This window comes from Caretta caretta, chromosome 9 (genome assembly GCF_965140235.1).
Source record: "Caretta caretta isolate rCarCar2 chromosome 9, rCarCar1.hap1, whole genome shotgun sequence".
Taxonomy (NCBI): domain Eukaryota; kingdom Metazoa; phylum Chordata; order Testudines; family Cheloniidae; genus Caretta; species Caretta caretta.
Window position 1 is genome coordinate 85,119,152 of NC_134214.1, and position 22,341 is coordinate 85,141,492.

The 22,341-nt window shown below is 40.7% G+C and overlaps 1 protein-coding gene across 1 annotated transcript; it reads right to left on the minus strand.

The window, feature by feature from the left end:
• Positions 1 to 7,309: 7,309 nt before the first annotated feature.
• On the minus strand, positions 7,310 to 15,206 carry NXT2 (nuclear transport factor 2 like export factor 2). Its single transcript, XM_048865419.2, has 4 exons — positions 15,051 to 15,206; positions 14,314 to 14,400; positions 11,451 to 11,595; positions 7,310 to 10,883 (listed from the first exon to the last, which is right to left on the minus strand). Exons 1-4 carry the CDS (start codon positions 15,063 to 15,065, stop codon positions 10,705 to 10,707), a joined length of 426 nt encoding a protein of 141 aa, XP_048721376.1. The 5' UTR covers positions 15,066 to 15,206; the 3' UTR covers positions 7,310 to 10,704.
• Positions 15,207 to 22,341: the final 7,135 nt, after the last annotated feature.

Consider the following 22,341-nt stretch of genomic DNA (forward strand, 5'->3'; position numbering starts at 1 on the left):
GGTGTTCCCCAGAATAACATCATATTTCAGTAACAATCATCCAATGAAGTGAGCTGTAGCACACAAAAGCTTATGCTCAAATAAATTTGTTAGTCTCTAAGGTGCCACAAGTCCTCCTTTTCTTTTTGCGGATACAGACTAACACGGCTGCTACTCTGAAACCAATCATACAGTAGACTCTTATGACTTTACATATAGTGTTGCTACACTTTACCAGGATAATAATAATCAGCAGATTATGACTTTTCAGATGATGCCACACAAGGTATACTTTGTACAATATATATTGTAACCTTGTAACAGAGATCATAGTGGCCTACCCTGTTACACCCTCCCTATGCTATGACTTCAACAGCTCAAATAAAGTCTACAACACCAAGTCTGCAGCTCCTAGCAAAGCCTGGTGCTTCTGTGATCCAAATCTTTTCCTATAAATCTTACGACAATACATGGATTGGGAGTGAGAGAGAGTACACACAAGAGAACCTAACCTGAGGAGAGGAATTTGGAGCGGACAGAGGAAAATTAGGACCCTGGAACAAAAGTTGTATGTGCTGAAGTCCAAATGGTTGCAGGAGTCTATACCTATGTTAGAATTCAGACAGCAGCCTGACTTATGCTGATAATATACTACTTGTGTTTTTGTAACAAAACCAAGGAAATTCCCCAGTCACTTTGATAACTTACAATAAAGTTAGTTACAAAAATGTAATTCCAAGAATATGTTAATTAATAAAACCTAAGTCTTAAAGTGTGGAAATAAAGGTAGATACAGATTCTAATACAAAACAAGTTCTCTAACTAACCTACATATGCAAAAATTTACACTGGGCATTCCAACCACATCAACTCTATCCTTTGTTTATTGTTTTTTTCTGTAAGACAGTTAAATTGTTTAACTGATAGGCTATTAAGTGCCCTTATTAATTTTATGTTTAGTGTATTATGGGAACTTTGCCATTGACTTCAGTAGAGCCAGGATTTAATCTTCTGTACTTAACATAGCAGATACACTGTAGGAAATTGTGCCTTATGTAACACAGCAGTTTTGATACATAAAACAGTGTTGTGTGTATGATGTCTGCATATTTCAATAATTAAAATGTTAGTATTCTGCAGCAAAATGTGTGTGCAACATATCTTGAAATTACTATTTATATAGGTTTAAAACAAATAAAAGGAAGTTTTTCTTCACACAGTGCACAGTCAACCTGTGGAACTCCATGCCTGAGGAGGTTGTGAAGGCTAGGACTATAACAGGGTTTAAAAGAGAACTGGATAAATTCATGGAGGTTAAGTCCATTAATGGCTATTAGCCAGGATGGGTAAGGAATGGTGTCCCTAGCCTCTATTTGTCAGAGGGTGGAGATGGATGGCAGGAGAGAGATCACTAGATCATTACCTGTTAGGTTCACTCCCTCTGGGGCACCTGGCATTGGCCACTGTCAGTTGACAGGATATTGGGCTGGACAGACCTTTGGTCTGACCCAGTATGGCCATTCTTATGTTCTAAGACAATTACTGTAGTTATTAGTACTTTGTTATATACTTGTTGAAGTTGAAATTATATATTTGTTGAAATAAGAGTTAAGTCTTTAGCTTTCTTTCTGTAACAAACTAAACAATTCTTGGTAATATGTCTTTGTAGTCTGAGACAGTTATGCAACTGTTTGTGTTGCCAGCACTGGAGGGGGATATTTACAGCCAACCCAACCAACCCTCAACAACAAAGTTTTCACTGAATTATTTTCAATCAGATGAAAATGTATTTAATAAATATTAGGCTTGTAAAACAGTGATTTGGAGAGAAAAGAGAGTCCCAAACTACCTGATAATGGCACTTTAATATTTGTGAAGAGCTATCAGTGCTATTATTATTCATAGGTTTTAAGGCCAGAAGCAACCATTATTTATCATCTACTCTGTCCTCCTGTATAAGTCAGCCCGCAACTTCAGGGTGAACTAGACTGGTTGTCTTTCTAAAAAGATACGCTGTATCTCAACTGACTTCTACCAAGATTGACACATCGTTTCCTTGGCTGCATTAGGGTCTTGTTGGAGGGATGCTTTGAAAACTTGATTACCGAAGAAAAGAAGCTACACAACTGAAAATAAGTTATATTATTTCCCTGGCAGGACTCATAGTGATAATCTCTAAGCAAGACCAGTTTGTATTTCCTATGCCTACAAACTACCTAGCACCTGGTTAATTGGCATGGCCCTGCTGCCACCCCACATCACAGAACAAGTAGCATTAATTCTCAAAGATTGTAACTCACTTTGTGTTATGAATGCTGAGCAGTTTAATATTTAAGGAGATATAGAACCCAACTATGACTAAAGATGGAAATAGGTATTTTGGTTGTCTTTTGCTGTTTTCCTGCTCCATGCGTGCACTGTGCTGTATTTCTGGGTGTTGTAGCCCTTACTCGGTTCTTATCCACAAATCATCAACAATCAAAGCAGAAGACAGATATGTATGCACATTGGGGAAGAAATTCATGGAATGAGTTAGGTTCCATGACTAACAAAAAATACTATCGAAATGCCCCATGGTGCAGTTGGTCAGTGTCAGCTCCTGCATGGTGCTGGGTATCCTCAGTTCCTGAGTTTCAGTAGGGTTGATCTACATCTGATTCAGTGGGAGATGGGAAAGCTTAGCACTCAGGAGGATCAGACTGGAATGCTTGGCCCAACCATGCTTCCTTGAACTGGGGTGCACACAATACTTCACAAAACTTTTTTGAGAAGCCAACATTGACCCCTGTCGCACTGGGCCTCCTAAATCAATTCCATTTTCTTGTGGGTGACGGAGGAAAAAAAGAAGAGTTCATAGTGTAACCACATAGTTAAACATTTCATTTAGATGAATAGAAATGTTCAGCATAGCCTCCCGTAGAGTCACCAAGACTTTAAACTGTTTGTATGACACAGGATCATCCATCCATTCATTCACTTTGGAGTAATAGCAGGGTTTTTTTAAAGATTTAATTATGTGGTTTGCACATTAGAATTTAAACTTATTTTTTTCTAGCATAGTCTGTTTCAATGAATATACACAGCAAAATATGAAGTATTTAACTATGGAATCTCTATTTAAGACAGGATCTGGTGCCTGGTGGTGATTCAGTAGGCTAGAAGGAGTGATTTGGTGGGTCTCAATCCCATACCAAGCAGCCAAACTTTCACATCACAAAAACCCCCGAGACATTTGACACTGACTGGCAGCCTCAGCAGGATCACATGAATCATAGAGACAAATGCTCTGTAGACCTTGAAATCGTGTTTGCTTGATAGCCCCAGATATTGAAGTTATATACTGCAATCCTACAAGCTTCTCCCTCAGTACTGTGTCAAGGTGTCTAAATTACATCCCAGCAAGACCATCGTTGTGGGGTGAGAACAGTTCATTCCCTGTTGTTAGGGCTCCATGATTTCTGCAACAGCCAGCGTGGCTAACCCCAGAGCCGCCCAAGCAGCTGCCCCCACAGCCAACTGCACCAGCCATTTCTGAGCTGCCCCAGGTGCCAGATGTACCAGCCACTGCTTGGGCAGCTGGCCCCGGACTGCCTGAACAGCGACCGGTGCAGCCGGTCCAAGGAGCAGAAGGAGCAGCTGCAGCTTGGTGACCCCTGGCATCGGTCCCAGCGGCAGCTAGGTTGCGACCCCCGGCAGCTGGTGCTGCTCCCTCTCCTCCAGAGCAACAGCACCTAGCTGTGCCCCATCCCAGAGCATTGGCTCCCTCCAGGGCCCCCCCCAGTAGCACCTAGCTAAATATTTTGGGACTCATTCAACTATTAAAGGGTCTGAATTACTGTTTTGGGAGGCATGAGTCCTAGTGGACACCATGTAATCAAGCAAATGTTGTCATACTCTGTAGAGAGTCCAAGGACTGAGTGGATGATGGGTAAGGCTACGATTTAGTCAGGGGTATTTATAGTACAAATCATGGATAGGTCATGGGCAATAAACAAAAATTCCCAGCCCCATGACCTGTCCATGACTTGTACTGTCAATTAATCGCAGTTAACTCAGAAAAATTAATCGTGACTAATTGGTTTTAATGCCCCTGTTAAACAAGAGAATACCAATTTAAATACATTAAATATTTTTGATTTTTTCTACATTTCAAACATTTGATTTCAATTTACACAGAATACAGTGTATAGTGCTCACTTTATATTATTTTTATTACAAAGATTTGCACTATATAATAGTATTTTTCAGTTCACCTCTTACAAGTATTGTAGTGCAATCTCTACTGTGAAAGTGCAACTTACAAATGTAGATTTTTTGTTACGTAACTGCACTCAAAAACAAAACAATGTAAAACTTTAGATCCTACAAGTCCACTCAGTCCTACTTCTTGTTCAGCCAATCAAGTTTGTTTAAATTTGCAAGAGAATGCTGCCTGCTTCTTGTTTACAATGTCACCTGAAAGTGAGAACAGGCATTCACATGGCACTGTTGTAGCCAGTGTTGCAAGCTATTTACACATCAGATGCAGTAATGATTCATAAATCCCTTTGTGCTTCAACCACCATTCCAGAATACATGCTTCCATGCCGTTGATGGGTTCTGCTCAACAACAGTCCAAAGCAATGTGGGCTGACCCATGTTCATTTTCATCATCTGAGTCAGATGCCACCAACAAAAGGTTGATTTTCTTTTTTGGTGGTTCAAGTCCTGTAACTTCTGCATCAAAGTGTAGCTCAGCTCTTTAAAGACTTCTGAAAACATGCTCCACACCTCATTCCTCTCAAATTTTGGAAGGCACTTCAGATTCTTAAATCTTGGGTTGAGTGCTGTAGCTAGCTTTAGAAATCTCACACTGGTACCTTCTTTGCATTTTGTCAAATCTGCTGTGAAAGTGTTCTTAAATCAAACAACATGTGCTGGGTCATCAGCTGAGACTGCTATAACATAAAATATATGACAGAATACAGGTAAAACAGAGCAGGAGACACATAATTCTCCCCCAAGGAGTTCAGTCACAAATTTAATTAATGCATTATTTTTTAACAAGCATCATTGGCATGGAAGCATGTCCTCGGGAATGATGGCCAAAGCATGAAGGGGTATACGAATGTTTAACATATCTGGCACGTAAATACCTTGCAATGCTGGCTACAACAGTGCCATGCTGTCAAGGTTCCTTCCCCACTCTGAGCTCTAGGGTACAGATATGGGGACCTGCATGAAAACCTCCTAAGCTTACTTTTACCAGCTTAAGTTAAAACTTTCCCAAGGTACAAAATTATTTTACCCTTGGATTTCCACTGCCACCACCAAACTTTATCTGGGTTTACTGGGAAATGGGGTTTGGACACGTCTTTCCCTCCAAAATCCTCCCAACCCTTGCACCCCACTTCCTGGGGAAGGTTTGATAAAAATCCTCACCAATTTGCATAGGTGACCACAGACCCAAACCCTTGGATCTTAGAACAATAAAAAAAGCATTGAGTTTTCTTACAAGAAGACTTTTAATACAAGTAAAGGAATCACCTCTGTAAAATCAGGATGGTAGATACCTTACAGGGTAATTAGATTCAAAACAGAGAATCCCTCTAGGCAAAACCTTAAGTTACAAAAAAGACACACAGACAGGAATATTCATTCTATTCAGCACAGCTATTTTCTCAGCCATTTAAAGAAATCATAATCTAACACATACCTAGCTAGATTACTTACTAAGTTCTAAGACTCCATTCCTGTTCTGTCCCCGGCCAAAGCATCATACAGACAGACACAGACCCTTTGTTTTTCTCCTTCCTCCCAGCTTTTGAAAGTATCTTGTCTCCTCATTGGTCATTTTGGTCAGGTGCCAGCGAGGTTACCTTTAGCTTCTTAACTCTTTACAGGTAAGAGGATTTTTCCTCTGGTCAGGAGGGATTTTAAAGGGGTTTACCCTTCCCTTTATATTTATGACACATTTGAACACCTGTTCTCATTTTCAAGTGACACTGTAAATAAGAAGCAGACAGCATTATGTCCTGTAAATGTAAATAAACTTGTTTGTCTTAGTGATTGGCTGAACAGGAAGTCGGACTGAGTAGACTTGTAGGCTCCAAAGTTTTAAATTGTTTTGTTTTTGAGTGCAGTTGTAGAACAAACAAAAAAAAATAAAAATCTACATTTGTAAGTTGCACTTTCACAGTAGAGACTGCACTACAGTATTTGTAAGAGGTGAATTGAAACATACTATTTATTTTTTACAGTGCAAATATTTGTAATAAAAATGACTATAAAGTGAGCACTGTACACTTTGTATTCTGTGTTGTAACTGAAATAAAAATATTTGAAAATGTAGAAAACATTCAAATATATTTAAATAAATGGTATTCTAATTGTTTAACAGAGTGATTAATCGCTTGAAAGCCCTACTTCTTTTTAAGCTCCTCACCCCCATTCCAGAACTTTTATGCTAGGTAAAATGGCCAGAGGAGCATGAAAGACCGTGGGGAATTGGCAATGCAGAAAACAACTGTAAGGCTGTCCTCCAAGGACCCTGCACAAGTTTTGTACAAAAATGTTGTGCCACCATGAGAGGGGCATGGTGGGGGTGGAGCCACAACACTAAAGAGATTCTAGGCAGCATTCCAGCCCAAAGGACAGCCTCAGGGAGCCCCCACAAGGTAGGTACAGCACAGAGTTTTTAGGCTCACATTTAAACAAAATGTAAAGCACTTTTCACTGAGTGACCAACCCTCCAATGAGTTCAGCACCCTTAACTGCTATTGATGTTGATGAAAATTGAAGGTGGTCAGCACCTGAGTGTAAACTTGTAACATTAGTAGCCATTTGGTCTACTGAACTCAGCCATTCTTGATGCTAAAAAGGAAAAACATTGTGAATTTAGTTCTTTGGGTGAATGTTCTATTTATCCATAGAAGATATAGAGCACAGGCATAGTCTATGCTTGGGGGGAAGGGCAAGGACGACATTTACCGTCCAAGCATCTTGCATACACTATGTGTTTGGCTGACGACTTCTTAGAATTTGTTAGATGGTGATGTAAACTTCAGTGAATGTTATCCAAGGGAACTGCCACATTCCCCAGAGTTTTTACTTCTGCGCTCTGAAGTATCATTTACCTCAATTATGCTGCATTACTGCTGATGCACATGACTGTGGAATCAGTTGCCATCATCAGTTCATTTTTCTCATCACAGGAGAGACACCACCACCATCAAGGAGCGTGTACACTGGTGGCTCTGTTCTGAGCTATTTGAGTACCATATGGTGGCAATAGTTAGAACATATGTAACCCAATGCCAAAACCCAAACAGCAAAGTTGAAGAGCCAAATGTTATTTCCTGAACTTTAATATAGTAAGAAAACACTATGAAAGCTTGTAATAAAAATAAAGTACCAGATCAAACGATTTTTTTAAAGTGACACCCTTACAAGAGGTCTTAAATAGTTGCAAAAGATTATAAAACATTCAAGTTTGTGGAAAGCTATTTTGATGTTAAAAAAGCATCACTTCTTTATATTTCAGAATTCTCTCATCAGATAACAAGCGTTACCTAGCCTTTGAAGACAAAATACTCCCCTCCAAGAAATGACAGCACTGAGCACTTTAAATTATTTGTGGCATGCTAAAAAGAGCAAAGCAACATAACTAGAATGTCAAACAAAGTTGATCAATGGAGGCAATACAAGATAAGCAAAAGGTTTTAGGATTTGCATTTGCTTAGATTTTCAGCTTGATTTTGTATGACTGCTTTGCTACATGCCCAGAATTTACTATTTGAATAGCAAGGGAAAGCATCAGAGTGTTTGGACTTCTATGCAGTTTAGTTCTTATGATTTTGCACAAGTATTAAGAATTTTGGTTAGCAGGCAATTATGGCAGCCTGAGTACGCTCCTTTTCTTTAAGACAGATCACCTCCAGCTACGAGGACATAACCATCAACAACTTCCAAAGCCAAAACCTTATTATAGCTCTACTGAAGGGAAGCAGGAAGAATAGTGCGGAAGATCATCACTTCCACCAATTCCACAAAAATCCATGCTAGCAACAGCCAAGATCCACTTCCAACTGTGAAATTAACACGAAGCACAATGGAAGGCAGAGCCTGTACAACTAGGTTAGTTTGTGCACACACTAAATTATGCTTCAGATAGTAAGAACTCAGAGCACCAGCCATACTTAAAGCCCAAACCTGCTTCCATCTGAACAGAATGTATAGAACAGCTACATCTACATCTAAAACTTCCACTGTTGTGACAGAAAGTTTTAGACAATTGTACATGCTAATTTAAGATTTAAGGCGTCATCCCAGTAATTTTAAATAAATATTTACTTGAGCATAAATGTGTTTGTTTGGTATAAGAATATTGTGTTCTAAAGACTGAATGTCTTCATAATTCAGAAGCCCAGTGCTGGAATTTCACCCATAAATGTTTTAGAGATAAAAGTTATACTGATACCATATGTAGACAAGATACATTAGGAATATGAATTTCATCTGTAAGAAACAGTGAGTTGTAACCATAATACAACACCACCACAGTTCAACAATGCTATATAATTAGCAGGTAACTTCAACGTTAATTCTTCTTTTGATCTGGTAGAAAAGATACGAAAACCTCCCAACATTATTGCAAGATGACATTACACAGTTAAAAAGGTCAATCTTTCCTCCGCTATGCACACAATCGCAATACATTTACGATAGCTACAACGTTAAACAGTTTTGTAGTCCTTATGCCATTTTTAGATTCCTGTTTTCTCAAAAGTAGGAAAACAGAGGAAAAAGTTTCTTGAACAAGGACTTTAGAGAGACCATTTCCGACTTTAACTATAGAAAAATTTCCATTTAAGAGAGTTGGACAATATATTACAAATTCTCCAACCTAATGATATAAACATTTCTAGAAACCCTTTAAGTTCAATACTGGTGCAGCCAACCATTTCATCTTTATATCAACTTTTACCATTATTTGTTAAAAACATATGTTAAGTATACATACGTTTTTAAAATACGGTTTATTTTCTGTTTTCTGATTTATAAGGAATAAAATGAGTGGTTCCCCAGTCACATATTCCAGCCTTACAAGTATAAAGGTAACAGCCTTGTGAATTGTCAAAACATCTGTCAGGATGAAATTAAGATCAGATTTACAAGTTACAGTCAAATAGATTTTTACTTACAAGCAGAGTGTGTGTTTTCAAGTACTTACTATGTGACTAGATTTCCACCCTTTTAATTTGCTCAACTTAGATTAGCAGTCTGAACACGAAGTGCTGCCATCCTGAGATCTAAAGCGTTAATTCAGGTTAAGAAAGCAAGCTACCCTCTAAACTTTAAAACAATAAAAAAATTTAAAAAATAGAACCAAGAGTATAGCAATTTAAGGTAACCATATTCTGAGAAACCCATAATAAAAACCAAACAGGACAAAGACAAATGAAAGTTGCGCATTAACTTTGGATTGAAGGAAGATAAAGTTTTCTCATGTTGAGAGGTTAATATCCTTCTGGGACCACAGTAGTCAAAGCATCTACTCTGAACAACTGCACTAAAGAGATGACTAGCATATCATATACACTATTTCAATGCCACTTTCCTATTATAATGTTTCAGACTGATGGGGTAAAAGCTTGCAAATTCAAAATAGGAGAAAAAGTTGCAATAAAATAAGTATGTTGTGCTTCATAGGAATAATGAAATTACTAGCTATAGAAAACAAAGGATGAAACAGCTGACTGATATGTAGCTTATACTCCAAGACTTCCAAAGAAAGGGAAGCAGCTTCTCAAATCAGCTTAATATGCTTGTCCTTTCCCTTTGCATTCAACAGAGCTGTTAGTGTGGACCTAGATCTACATAAGTGATCCTAACCAAATATTAACAGGGTTAAGCCAAAGGAGAAACCTGATAAGCGTTGTATTCCTTGTACATCGAGGACACTAAACACTGGCTTTACAACAGATGATTTTTTGAGAGTTTACACATGTTCAAGTGTTATATTTTCAATTTTCAGAGAGGAAGCAGAAAGTATGACTGTATTTACCAATCCCTTTATTCCCCCATCCCCCAAACCATGTAATTCATTGGTAACACTACAACTCCAAGTGGGATCTCTCCCATCTAATATATGAGAAGTTACTTTGATGTGGCCACTCTTACTGGAAAAAAAGAACTCTAATTGTTGCCAGATCAAGCTCAAGGCTCAAAATAAGCAGTTCTGAAGTTTCATACACGTCACATAGGAGCAACTAATTCCATTTCTCGCTGTCATAGGTGTCTGCTTCAAAGATGGTGTTTCTAAGCTGAAATGATTGCACATCTGTATGAATGGATTCACTGTTCAAGCAGTGGAGATTTTAGCATTCAATATTACTGAAAAAGTTCCTGAAGCAGCAGGATAGTTGTAAGTAAGGCATTTACAGGAATGATTTCAACATTACATGAGTGAATCACTAACACAAACTTCAGGAACGGGTATGCCCTTTGGCTCACTGCCTTAAATATTTCACAGGGGCCCAATTAACTTGAGCAAACTTCTTCCATTTCAAAAATACATTTGCCTTTATGTCCTGGGCCACTAGGACTAGCAAAACACAGATCTGCAGTACTTCCAGAACAAACGGCACACTAGAAGGGATAAAGGTCTTCCACGTTCAGAGAATGACTGTCCAGAGAGCTGAAGTCACACAATGAAGAGGGAAAGCAATCACCTCTCAGTCCCCATTAACTGGCCCAATCCTGGAAGCGGAAGCAGTCACTTGCAATCTTCCACACTGTGCTGGTAGGTGTAGCTTGTGCCGTCAGTAAGAAATTCTGGGTGAAGTAACGTTGCTTGTTGCCATCAAATTTTACTCTCCCACACGTCACTACAAGGACTGTTGTCTGGCTTTGAGTAGCTTGCTCTTCACAAAAAGAATGACAGATGTAAAAGAATAGAAAAGTTATGCACAATTTCCCATCACCTCAGCTGCTTATGTGAAATGCTAGAGTGTCTACTTAACTAATAATCATTTCCATACAAGTCACAGCTGCAGGTCTGTTAGCAAACAGTTGGAAGAGTATGTGTGTTAAACTGATTTTTATGTTGTATTGTTACTAACAGAAACACCTGTGGTAACTTGTTCATTAGCAAATGTTGCTTTTTAATGCTATTTTTAACTTGCACTGTTTATGTTACAATGCCACGTAGTTAGTTTAATATATTAAGAGTAACTGCTTCAGTGCATGAAAATATCAAGGTTATATCTGAGTAAGGGTTCTAAAAGAGGAAGTTTAATAAATTCTACTGTACAGTTTTAAGTAGTCACCCTCCCACTACACCCCTTTATTTAAAAATAGCCCTACATTTCAGCCATCAGGTCTTTTCTTTACCTTTTCTAATAGTCACATCAATCAATATTTATTACATTTGTTGTTCACATTCTACAACTATTAAAAAAAAAAAACCCAGAATTATAAAATAACCTTACCATGAACAGGTTGGCAGTCTAACATATTAACCTGGAATTCACTAGATGGCAACATTTCAAAAAATTCTTTCAGTGCTTCTTGTCCAGACACTGCATTACCATTCCAAATTAATGTTGCTTTGTCCAGATAAAGTCTAGCCAACACCTAAAGGGATTATGAGAACATATTTGGAAAAAATCCATTATTAAAAATCAAGCTACTTGTTGCCAATATGGGAAACACATTCATACGATCAGAAGAATTAAAACAGTATTGCAGATATTAGATCCTCCATACAGAACTGACTGAAGTGTCCTACTCAAACATTGGCTTCCATTAGCAACTACCATCCCTGATCATACCATACCTTCAGATCAGTGGCACTGCTATGGGTACCCGCATGGCCCCACAGTATGCCAACATTTTTAAGGCTGATTTAGAACAATGCTTCCTCAGCTCTCATCCCCTAACGCCCCTACTCTACTTGCGCTATACTGATGACATCTTCATCATCTGGACCCATGGAAAAGAAGCCCTTGAGGAATTCCACCATGATTTCAACAATTTCCATCCCACCATCAACCTCAGCCTGGTCCAGTCCACACAAGAGATCCACTTCCTGGACACTACAGTGCTAATAAACAATGGTCACATAAACACTACCCTATACCGGAAACCTACTGACCACTATTCCTACCTACATGCCTCCAGCTTTCACCCTGACCACACCACACGATCCATTGTCTACCATTGTCTAGCCAAGCTCTGCGATACAACCGCATTTGCTCCAACCCCTCAGACAGAGACAAACACCTACAAGAGCTCTATCAAACATTCTTACAACTACAATACCCACCTGCGGAAGTGAAGAAACAGATTGATAGAGCCAGAAGAGTTCCCAGAAGTCACCTACTACTGGACAGGCCTAACAAAGAAAATAACAGAACGCCACTAGCCATCACCTTCAGCCCCCAACTAAAACCCCTCCAACGCATTATTAAGGATCTACAACCTATCCTGAAGGATGATCCAACACTCTCACAGATCTTGGGAGACAGGCCAGTCCTTGTGTACAGACAGCCTCCCAACCTGAAGCAAATACTCACCAACAACCACATACCACACAACAGAACCACTAACCCAGGAACCTACCCTTGCAACAAAGCCCGTTGCCAACTGTGCCCACATATCTATTCAGGGGACACCATCACAGGGCCTAATAATATCAGCCACACTATCAGAGGCTCGGTCACCTGCACATCCACCAATGTGATATATGCTATCATGTGCCAGCAATGCCCCTCTGCCATGTACATTGGTCAAACTGGACAGTCTCTACGTAAAAGAATAAATGGACACAAATCAGATGTCAAGAATTATAACATTCATAAACCAGTCGGAGAACACTTCAATCTCTCTGGTCACGCAATCACAGACATGAAGGTCGCTATCTTAAAACAAAAAAAACTTCAAATCCAGACTCCAGCGAGAAATTGCTGAATTGGAATTCATTTGTAAATTGGATACTATTAATTTAGGCTTAAATAGAGACTGGGAATGGCTAAGTCATTATGCAAGGTAGCCTATTTCCCCTTTTTTTTTCCTAACCCCCCCCCCCCAGACGTTCTGGTTAAACTTGGATTTATGCTGGAAATGGCCCACCTTGATTATCATACACATTGTAAGGAGAGTGGTAAGTTTGGATAAGCTATTACCAGCAGGAGAGTGAGTCTGTGTGTGTGCGTGTGTGTTTTTGGGTGAGGGTGAGAAAACCTGGATTTGTGTTGGAAATGGCCCACCTTGATTATCATACACATTGTAAAGAGAGTGATCACTTTAGATAAGCTATTACCAGCAGGAAAGTGGGGTGGGAGGAGGTATTGTTTCATGGTCTCTGTGTATATAGAAAAGGAGTACGTGTGGCACCTTAGAGACTAACCAATTTATTTGAGCATGAGCTTTCGTGAGCTACAGCTCACTTCATCAGATGTTTACCGTGGAAACTGCAGCAGAAACATCTGATGAAGTGAGCTGTAGCTCACGAAAGCTCATGCTCAAATAAATTGGTTAGTCTCTAAGGTGCCACACGTACTCCTTTTCTTTTTGCGAATACAGACTAACACGGCTGTTCCTCTGAAATCTGTGTATATAATGTCTTCTGCAGTTTCCACAGTATGCATCTGATGAAGTGAGCTGTAGCTCACGAAAGCTTATGCTCAAATAAATTGGTTAATCTATAAGGTGCCACAAGTACTCCTTTTCTTTTTGCGAATACAGACTAACACGGCTGTTACTCTGAAACCTCACATTAAACAAGTGCGTGAAAAAGCATTCAGATCAGCAATTCTTCCACTGTAGTCCATGGAGCACTCCCTGATCATAAGATGCTGGAACCACTTTCTCTTCCTCAGTCATTTCTAGAGATACCCAAACTCAATTATAATGAAGGGACACTGCTAGCTTAGAAGGTTAGCAGAAAGGAAACTTACTAATTCATGAGATCAGAGACAAGATATTCTGAAAAAGGAAACTAATACAACCGATTTTAAATGTACATATTCAAATTTACTATGCACTGTAGCTGCTGAAGAAATACAGAGAGAAATAGTATCATGGTTGTGAAGGGATCTATGAGACATGCTTTAGAAGCGCCTCACACAATGAAAAAAAATTAAGAATCCCTAATTTAAAAAGTGTTTTGAAGGATACTTGATAGAGCAGATCAGAATACACACAGAGATCTGGACTCTGCCAGTAATGATAAGATGGATGGTAGCTAACTCCTAGAAGCCTTGAAGTATATAAGAGGATCAGTCTGACAATGGAAGTACACACAAGAGCAACAAGGGGACAAAAACTGAGTCTTGTTAGGGATCTACCTACCCTTCTTCTTTTATCCATCGTATCATAGTAAATGTTGACAAACTCTTCAGCAGCTCTACAAGTCTGATCCACATAAGTTTTAAAGTTCTAGAAATAACAACAAAACCCTCACAATTATGTAAGGCAATGTAAAACAGTTGGTTTGATAAAATTCTATGAGCAGTTTCTCCAGCAAGTAAATTAACATGTACAGTAACAAAATGAGATACAAAATGCTGAACCGTTTCCTATGGCATACACGACAGGGCTTTCAACCCCTACCCCTGTGAATTCCAGGGGCCCCCTTGCAGACTGATCCACAGTTAAACTGATCTCGAACGAGAATTAGCATGTTAGTTTTGTTAACATTCCAGTTAAGTTTCCCTGGACATTTCGCCCAGGGACTCCCAGTTACCCCTCCCTTGCTCCCTCCCCAACAATCTGTCATTTTCCTCCCCCAGGCGCATTTATACCCTGCAGATACGTGTAGACAAATCTCCCCCCCTCCGCCCTGCCTCCGCTGAGTGCCGATTCCGGCTGCTCGGGGCAGGGCCCGTGCAGCCAGCGCTCGGCAAGCCTCGCTCAGAGGGCCACGAAATGTGCCTAGTTCCGGAAGTCCCCGGCGGGCAGGGCCGCGCGGCGGCTGGCCCAGGGGGTCACCCCACACGCAGTCCCCAGACCTGGTCCCCTCATGGAGGACGAGCTGCCCCCCCCCCGCCCGGTTCCGGCCTCCCGCTCCCGGTCGCCCGCGGACTCACCACGGAGGCGGCCATACAGGCAGCGAAAGGGAAGCCCCGACCCAGACCCGTCGCAGAGGACAAGGCAGCGGCAGCTCTCTCTGGGACGCTGAGACCGCGGCGATCAAAAGAAAGCGGATGTGTCCCACTCAACCAGCGTCCCCCTTCCGGTCGCGCTGCGGTCCATTGCACAACTCCTTCCGGCGAGCAACACGGATCTGGGCCGCGGGCTTCCACAGCGAGGGTGGGGCCGACCGCCGCGCATGCGTCGCGAGTCCGGTGATGGGGGCACTGGTCCGGGCGGCTTCAGGTGCAGGTGGCGGGCCCGGGGCGCGGGGAAGGAGAGGGGCGGAGTAGGCCGCCCTGACACGCTCCCACGAGCCGTCCTCCCCCTTCCCAGCCCGCGGCGCTTGGTGTCGGGCGAGGCGCTGCCACCCGCGCCCCCAGGGGACGGTCAGGGCCAGATGGAGCTCGCGCCCCTGGCTTCAGCAGCGCCAGGTCCATCTACCCCGCCCGCGGATCCGGTTCCCCCCGTCTCTGCGCGGCGTGCAGCTCTGTCCACACGCATATGGCACAGCGCAGAGTCCGGGAGTTGCACAGAGTTAATGCAGAGGCTGCTGCAAACACCCTGGCGAGAGAAAGATGCTGAAGCATTTAAGCAAACGGGGAAAGGTCTGGGCTCCACTGAGATGAGAAATGAGGCGGGGAATCAACGTGCACAGATACATATATCAATAAATAGGAGGGCTGGTTTATCTTCTCTGTAGTGTTCATTAATCGGCACTGCAGAGGAGAGGGCTCTTGTGCCCACAGTGCCTGGCAGCCTGGTCACCACAAAGATTGTACCCTAATGTAACAGGATGTTTATTATCCATATAAATGCCTAGGCCTTTTGTGAACCCTGCGAGGCCCTTTGTCTGAATGATATCATTTAACAATCTAATCTTTAGAAATTGCAATAATGTGCATTTATTGTCAGAGTTGGTATTGTCCCTCTTATCTTATTAATATAATACCATTTATATTGTGATTTCTGTCTTGTCAGAGTGTAGAAAATACTATAGATATAGGTACAAAAATATAGGCAATACAATATATAGATATCCTGAGTATTTCTGCTTTATTCACAATTTATCTATGTATACAATGTACCTTCCAGAGGTCATATAATAAAAAAAATCAGGTTACAACATAAATCTAAATTGACACAATGTCAGCTAAAATACTCCCTTACCAAAAAAGAAAGAAACAAACAAAAATTAAGCCCCATCTCCTTTACCAATACTCCATGTGCACGCTCCAATAAAATCATGGGTAAATGGATAAACCTTACAGTGAGACTTACAGGTGAACAAATTTGGGTTCTGGCACACCAGGCTAACAGTGAATCTGAATTCTAGAGTCCAGGGTCTTCCACAAGAAGATGCCCTGCTTTTGTTCAACTCTTAAATCAGATTCAGATTTTTACCCAGGGCAAAAAATGCAAAGGAGGAAGATAACTGGTGAAATCTATTTCTGTTGTGCAAGGGATAGTTTGAGGAAGTAATTGATTTGGTCATTTAGCATTAAAAACATTGTTTAAAATGTGGGACCCATGATCAGGTAACTCTATTAGAGCAACTGTACATAATTTAACCATCAAAAGTAGATATTAAATTCTCTCTGCACTTTGTCATTAGAAGGTCCAGCCAAATTCTTGGCATTCCTTTTCTTTTGTTATTGTATTATTATTGCACACTCAGCAGTGTCACTGTTTTCACATGCATCAAAATTCTTTCACTGTGAAGGACAGACTTTTCAGCTCACAAATATTCTAAAATGTTAAGGTTTCACAAAAGGCAATTTATGGGCTAAAATACTAATGACTCCAACTAAACTAGCTAAAGTGGCTCACTACTTAAGAATTATTATTGTATTTCTCACCTATAGCTCACCAAGACTGTAAGGCATGAGTGAATTATAAAGATCTTTTATTTTTATGAAAGAAACATAATACTTACCCTTCACAGGTGAGATAAGCTATTTGCTCTAGATAGATCCTTTTTCAAATTAAATTAAGTTATTGAAGTTTTCCATTCTTGAGCAATTCTGTTAGAAGAGCAATATCAGGCAAGAGCCTTGAATGATATGATTTGTTATTTTCAATGTGGTGAGCACTTTTGCTCTGGAACAGACATAAAATCAACAAGACATAGTGTGGGAAAATTGAATTAGAGATCCAATTCAGCAAAACACTTAAGTCGAGTGAAATGGGCAGGTCTCAGCACGGAGGCTGCAGACCAAACCTGAATGTTTACATTGCAATTGTATAGCCCCACAATCGGAGCCCATGAGCCCGAGTCAGCTGACCTGGGATCTGACACAGTGTCACAGGTTTTTTATCGCAGTGTATGCATACCCTTGTCATAAATATAAAGGGAAGGGTAAACCCCTTTGAAATCCCTCCTGGCCAGGAGAAAGCTTCTCTCACCTGTAAAGGTTAAGAAGCTAAAGGTAACCTCGCTGGCACCTGACCAAAATGACCAATGAGGAGACAAGATACTTTCAAAAGCTGGGAGGAGGGAGAGAAACAAAGGGTCTGTGTGTCTGTCTATATGCTGGTCTTTACCGGGGATAGACCAGGAATGGAGTCTTAGAACTTTTAGTAAGTAATCTAGCTAGGTACGTGTTAGATCATGATTTCTTTAAATGGCTGAGAAAAGAATTGTGCTGAATAGAATAACTATTTCTGTCTGTGTATCTTTTTTGTAACTTAAGGTTTTGCCTAGAGGGGTTCTCTATGTTTTTGAATCTAATTACCCTGCAAGATATCTACCATCCTGATTTTACAGGGGGGATTTCTTTATTTCTATTTACTTCTATTTTTATTAAAAGTCTTCTTGTAAGAAAACTGAATGCTTTTTCATTGTTCTCAGATCCAAGGATTTGGGTCTGTGCTCACCTATGCAAATTGGAGAGGCTTTTTATCCAACATTTCCCAGGAAAGGGGGGGTGCAAGTGTTGGGAGGATTGTTCATTGTTCTTAAGATCCAAGGGTCTGGGTCTGTAGTCACCTAGGCAAATTGGTGAGGCTTTTTACCAAACCTTGTCCAGGAAGTGGGGTGCAAGGTTTTGGGAAGTATTTTGGGGGGAAGGACGCGTCCAAACAGCTCTTCCCCAGTAACCAGTATTAGTTTGGTGGTGGTAGCGGCCAGTCCAAGGACAACGGGTGGAATATTTTGTACCTTGGGGAAGTTTTGACCTAAGCTGGTAAAGATAAGCTTAGGAGGTTTTTCATGCAGGTCCCCACATCTGTACCCTAGAGTTCAGAGTGGGGGAGGAACCTTGACAACCCTAAATAAGCACATGCTTAACTTTAACCATGTGCTTAAGTCTTATTGAAGTCAATGGGATTTAAATGCATGTTTAAGTGCTTTGTTGAATCAGGGCCTAGGTTAAGAAGATATGGGCCTTAGAAGTAACTTTGTCTGGCATTGGGTTTATTTCCTACATTTGATTATACCACAACACAACACTAGTGATTTCATGAACTGACAGCATATTACAGTGCCTTCTAGTGCCTTACAATCCAAGTCATTGTTTAATTGGTGTAATTTGAGAATCTAAATAACTGAAGTCATTGTTATTCAAAACCATCTCTAACCTGCAATGAATCTGTCATTATAGGAGTCAGTTTTACAGCACAGCTGAGTTCCGCTTTCTACCATGCTATGTTTCCTCAACCTCTCCTCATTCAAATACTTTCTAAAATGCACTTTTATATGTGATGGCCAACAAGTCATGAGTTCACAATAAAATAACAATAATACATAGTAAATATGTTAACAAAAACTTAAGTTATTATTCTCTCCTTTTGATTTCCCAAATTATCCTGTCTCTTTTTTAGACTGTATGTAAACACTTCTCTCATAAATAAGAATCACCATAGCTGGCAGAAGATAAGGCAATTCCAGAGTCTGGCCATTTTTAGGAACCACTGCAAAGCATTCTTCACCAAAAAGGCCTTTCTACCCTGAGAAAGACACTCTCATCATTGACATCCCTTTTTACTCCAATGCCCCTGTGTTAGCCGATGGCCAAGGATGTTTGGTGAGGTGCCAGCTATGCCCGTTTTATACCATCCGTGACTTTAACCGCTAGGACGCACTGTCCCTTTGCGGCGGGCAGCCCGGGCTAGGCTGACGGATGCCCCAAGGTCCTAAACACCCGTGTCTTTAACTGCTAGAGCTCAGAGCTCCTTCGCAGTGGGCAGTCAACACTGACTGACAGGTGCCCCAATGGCAGCACTAAGAGGCTCTCCACACCCGTGACTTTAACTGCTAGAGCTCAGAGCTCCTTCGCAGTGGGCAGTCAGGATTGACTGACAGGCGCCCCAAGAGTTTGCCCCCTGGAGGCGGCACAACTCAACGCTAGGCTCTTAGTACTCTCACCTAATGGCCAGGCTTTATAGCCAAAACGGCTGAGGTTCTTTAATTGTGTTGGCTGCTTTACAGTAAACCAGAGAAACAAGTCAGGCTTATGCACAAATGGTTACCAAAATTTATTAAACTAGATTCTAATCATGTGGTTACAAAATTGCTAGTGCCTACTTATTTAAATGTAGAGATGTTACACACACAAACAAGTTACAAAACGGAAGCCACAATCCCAAAGAAAGAAAACAAAGTATAGAGCTCCATTTCAAAATATGTGTACACTAAAGATAGGAGATCAGGTGTGGGTGCTTCTTACCCTCCTTGCATCTCTCAATTCCAGCGGTGCCAAGCCAGGATCGGTCACTCAATTCCGCAGAAAGACGAATAAGGGAAAAGGCTTAGGGACCCTCTTAGCTGCAGAAGCCTTGGGAGGCTGTCACTTATCTGACCAGCAGATAGATAGTGAAAAGCACTCAAAAATCATGGTGCTGTAGGTCCTATACTTATACCTCTGTACTCCTTTATTCTCTTTCTCCTTTCTTATGCCAAATTGGGTTTGGGCGATGCCAGCTCTCGCAAGAGTAGTTTACGCTTGCAAGGGAGAGAAACAATAAGTTTCGACTACTGGACATTCCTTTTATTAGGGTAAATATTTTCCCACCTAGGATGTTGGGGTGTGTGCATCACGCTATTTAGTAGGGGCTAAGAGCCATGTCTGTCACAGCTTCTCTGTCTGCTGTGAGCCTAATCGTTGTATATGTTCCCAGAGGCACATTGTAGCAGCACACCTGTGCTTCTCACAGCTTCAAAGGCTGTGCTGGAATTTATGTTAAGTGCCCTGTTGTTTTGGCTCCCTTGTGTTCCCAGCAATGCTGGTCTGGGGCGGGGAGGGGAGCTGGCTGTCTGGCTATACCTTGCCAAACCCCTCCCCTCCAAACAAACAAACAAAACCTACCCCAAACAGAGTTTTTACTCCAGAAAGAGCGAAATGGCAGAGACTCCATTAAGTCCACTAAGGATTTGCTATATAAGAGATATTGATATTGATTTTATATGGAAGACACTCGTATATTAAAGTGATGGGAGAGCAGTATGAAAGCTGAAGAAAGATAAGTAACTGCTGCTGCAACAGAAGGAAAAGCCTTATGGTCAAGAGTTTCAAAGCCACCTTGGAGAGCTGGATGTCTAATTCCCACTAGGAACTGGGAGCTACCAGGGACTCCCCCACACCAAGGGAATTCCCAGTTAGGGGAATTACAGCTACTTTTTGCTCCTTTTGTGTTGCCACAGTGATGCAAAGGAAAAAAGTCAGGGGGCTGGGATTGATCCACACCTTTGTTTCTTAATTTGACTGAATGTGGCTTTTTAATATTTTTATCTCTTCCTGATGACAGATTGGTTCCAGAATCTTCAGTTTGTTGAGACACAGGGAAGTGTATTTACAGTGTATTACTTTTGGCAATGGAGGCATCCTTGAAGCTCTCCACTATTGTTCAGAAAAGTTCAAATGAAGACGATACAATAATTGTTATCTTATTTGACACAGCCACCTTTTAAATTGTTTTCTCTTGCCTACAGCTTGGGAAGGAATTGTTTTTGGTTTTTATTGATACAGCTTATCTCATTCCTGCAGCAGCCCTTGCACATGTTAGCATAGAAAACATCCCATTTCATTTTAAACCTCTTGGTTTAGAGGTAAAGCAGAATAGGCATATGTATATATCAGCTATGCAAAATTCAATAAACAAAAAATAGGAAAAATTCAAGCTACCATGGTGTTCTCCACTGATACTTGGAAGCTGCAGGGATTTCGCTTATCTTTAGAGTTAAGGTGACCTGGCATCATTGAAAAAATAGTTCTACTTTTGATCTTAAGATCTGAGTCATAAAACAGCTCTTCCAATTGCTGCACAATGCACTCAGAAATTGCTGTCATTTATTCGGGGTAAGTTTATGATTTTGTTTTTCCATCACAAAGTGAATTTGAATTTCCACTCAAATGCACCTTGCATGTATGAGAACTACAGATACAGGGCCAAATTCTGCAACTTTTATTTATGCTATTCACATGAGGATGGCAGGATTTGATCCATGTTTAATGCCTGATTTTGCAATCCTTACTCTCAAGCCATGTCTACAATGGGAAAATTTATGAAATAATTCCCACCAGTTAAACTGGACCAGTGTGGGGAGCACTAATATAGAGCGAGCTCCAGTATCCAGATCCATTTTTTACCAAGGTTTTATAAGAACCTGCTAAAAATCAAGTCTACTCCAATAGTGGCAAAAATGGATCTGACCATATATACACAATTGCTGCCCACCTGCTTCTAACACTGATTTGCTGAACTGGTTCTTAAAACGGTGGGGATTTTTATAAGGCCTCATTGAGTGGTACTTACTAACATCTGTATTCCTACTGAGAATTGCAGACTCAGGCTCTTAGGTAAGCTATCTTATAACTAGCCTTTTACAAAACTCTGTGAATAATGTGTACGGAGAGAATATAAACGCCTCTGTAGTGCTACTTCATTTCACTCAAGGCAGAAGTGATTTTGATTGCTAAATAAATACAAATACTTATTTTGTGCCTATATACTACTTCATGCTTTGTTACCATTCATAGTTGGTTCCTTCTTCTTGGAAGAGTGAGCAAGTCTGAATGAAAGCTTTTCCTGTGGGGATTTTAGAAATAAGCACTGTGAATGTTTAAAATTGTATATACTGCATTGTAGGAAACTCCCATCTACATACAGTTAAATGGAGGCATTTAGGCTCTGATTCAGGAAAGCACTTAAGTATGTGCTTATGTCCATCCCTATTTAGGACAGTGCTTGAACATATGCTTAACCTGGTGGATAGATACCATCAGCATTGCAATTCTTGGCAATCTCAAC

Bases quoted from the DNA above. Each gene is read 5' to 3' on its own strand.
- NXT2 (XM_048865419.2), bottom strand. The intron at 11,596-14,313 runs GTAGGTAGATCC...TAATCCCTTTAG, and splicing joins CGATGGATAAAAGAAGAAGG to GTGTTGGCTAGACTTTATCT. The intron at 10,884-11,450 runs GTAAGGTTATTT...CTTTTTGTGAAG, and splicing joins AGACTGCCAACCTGTTCATG to AGCAAGCTACTCAAAGCCAG.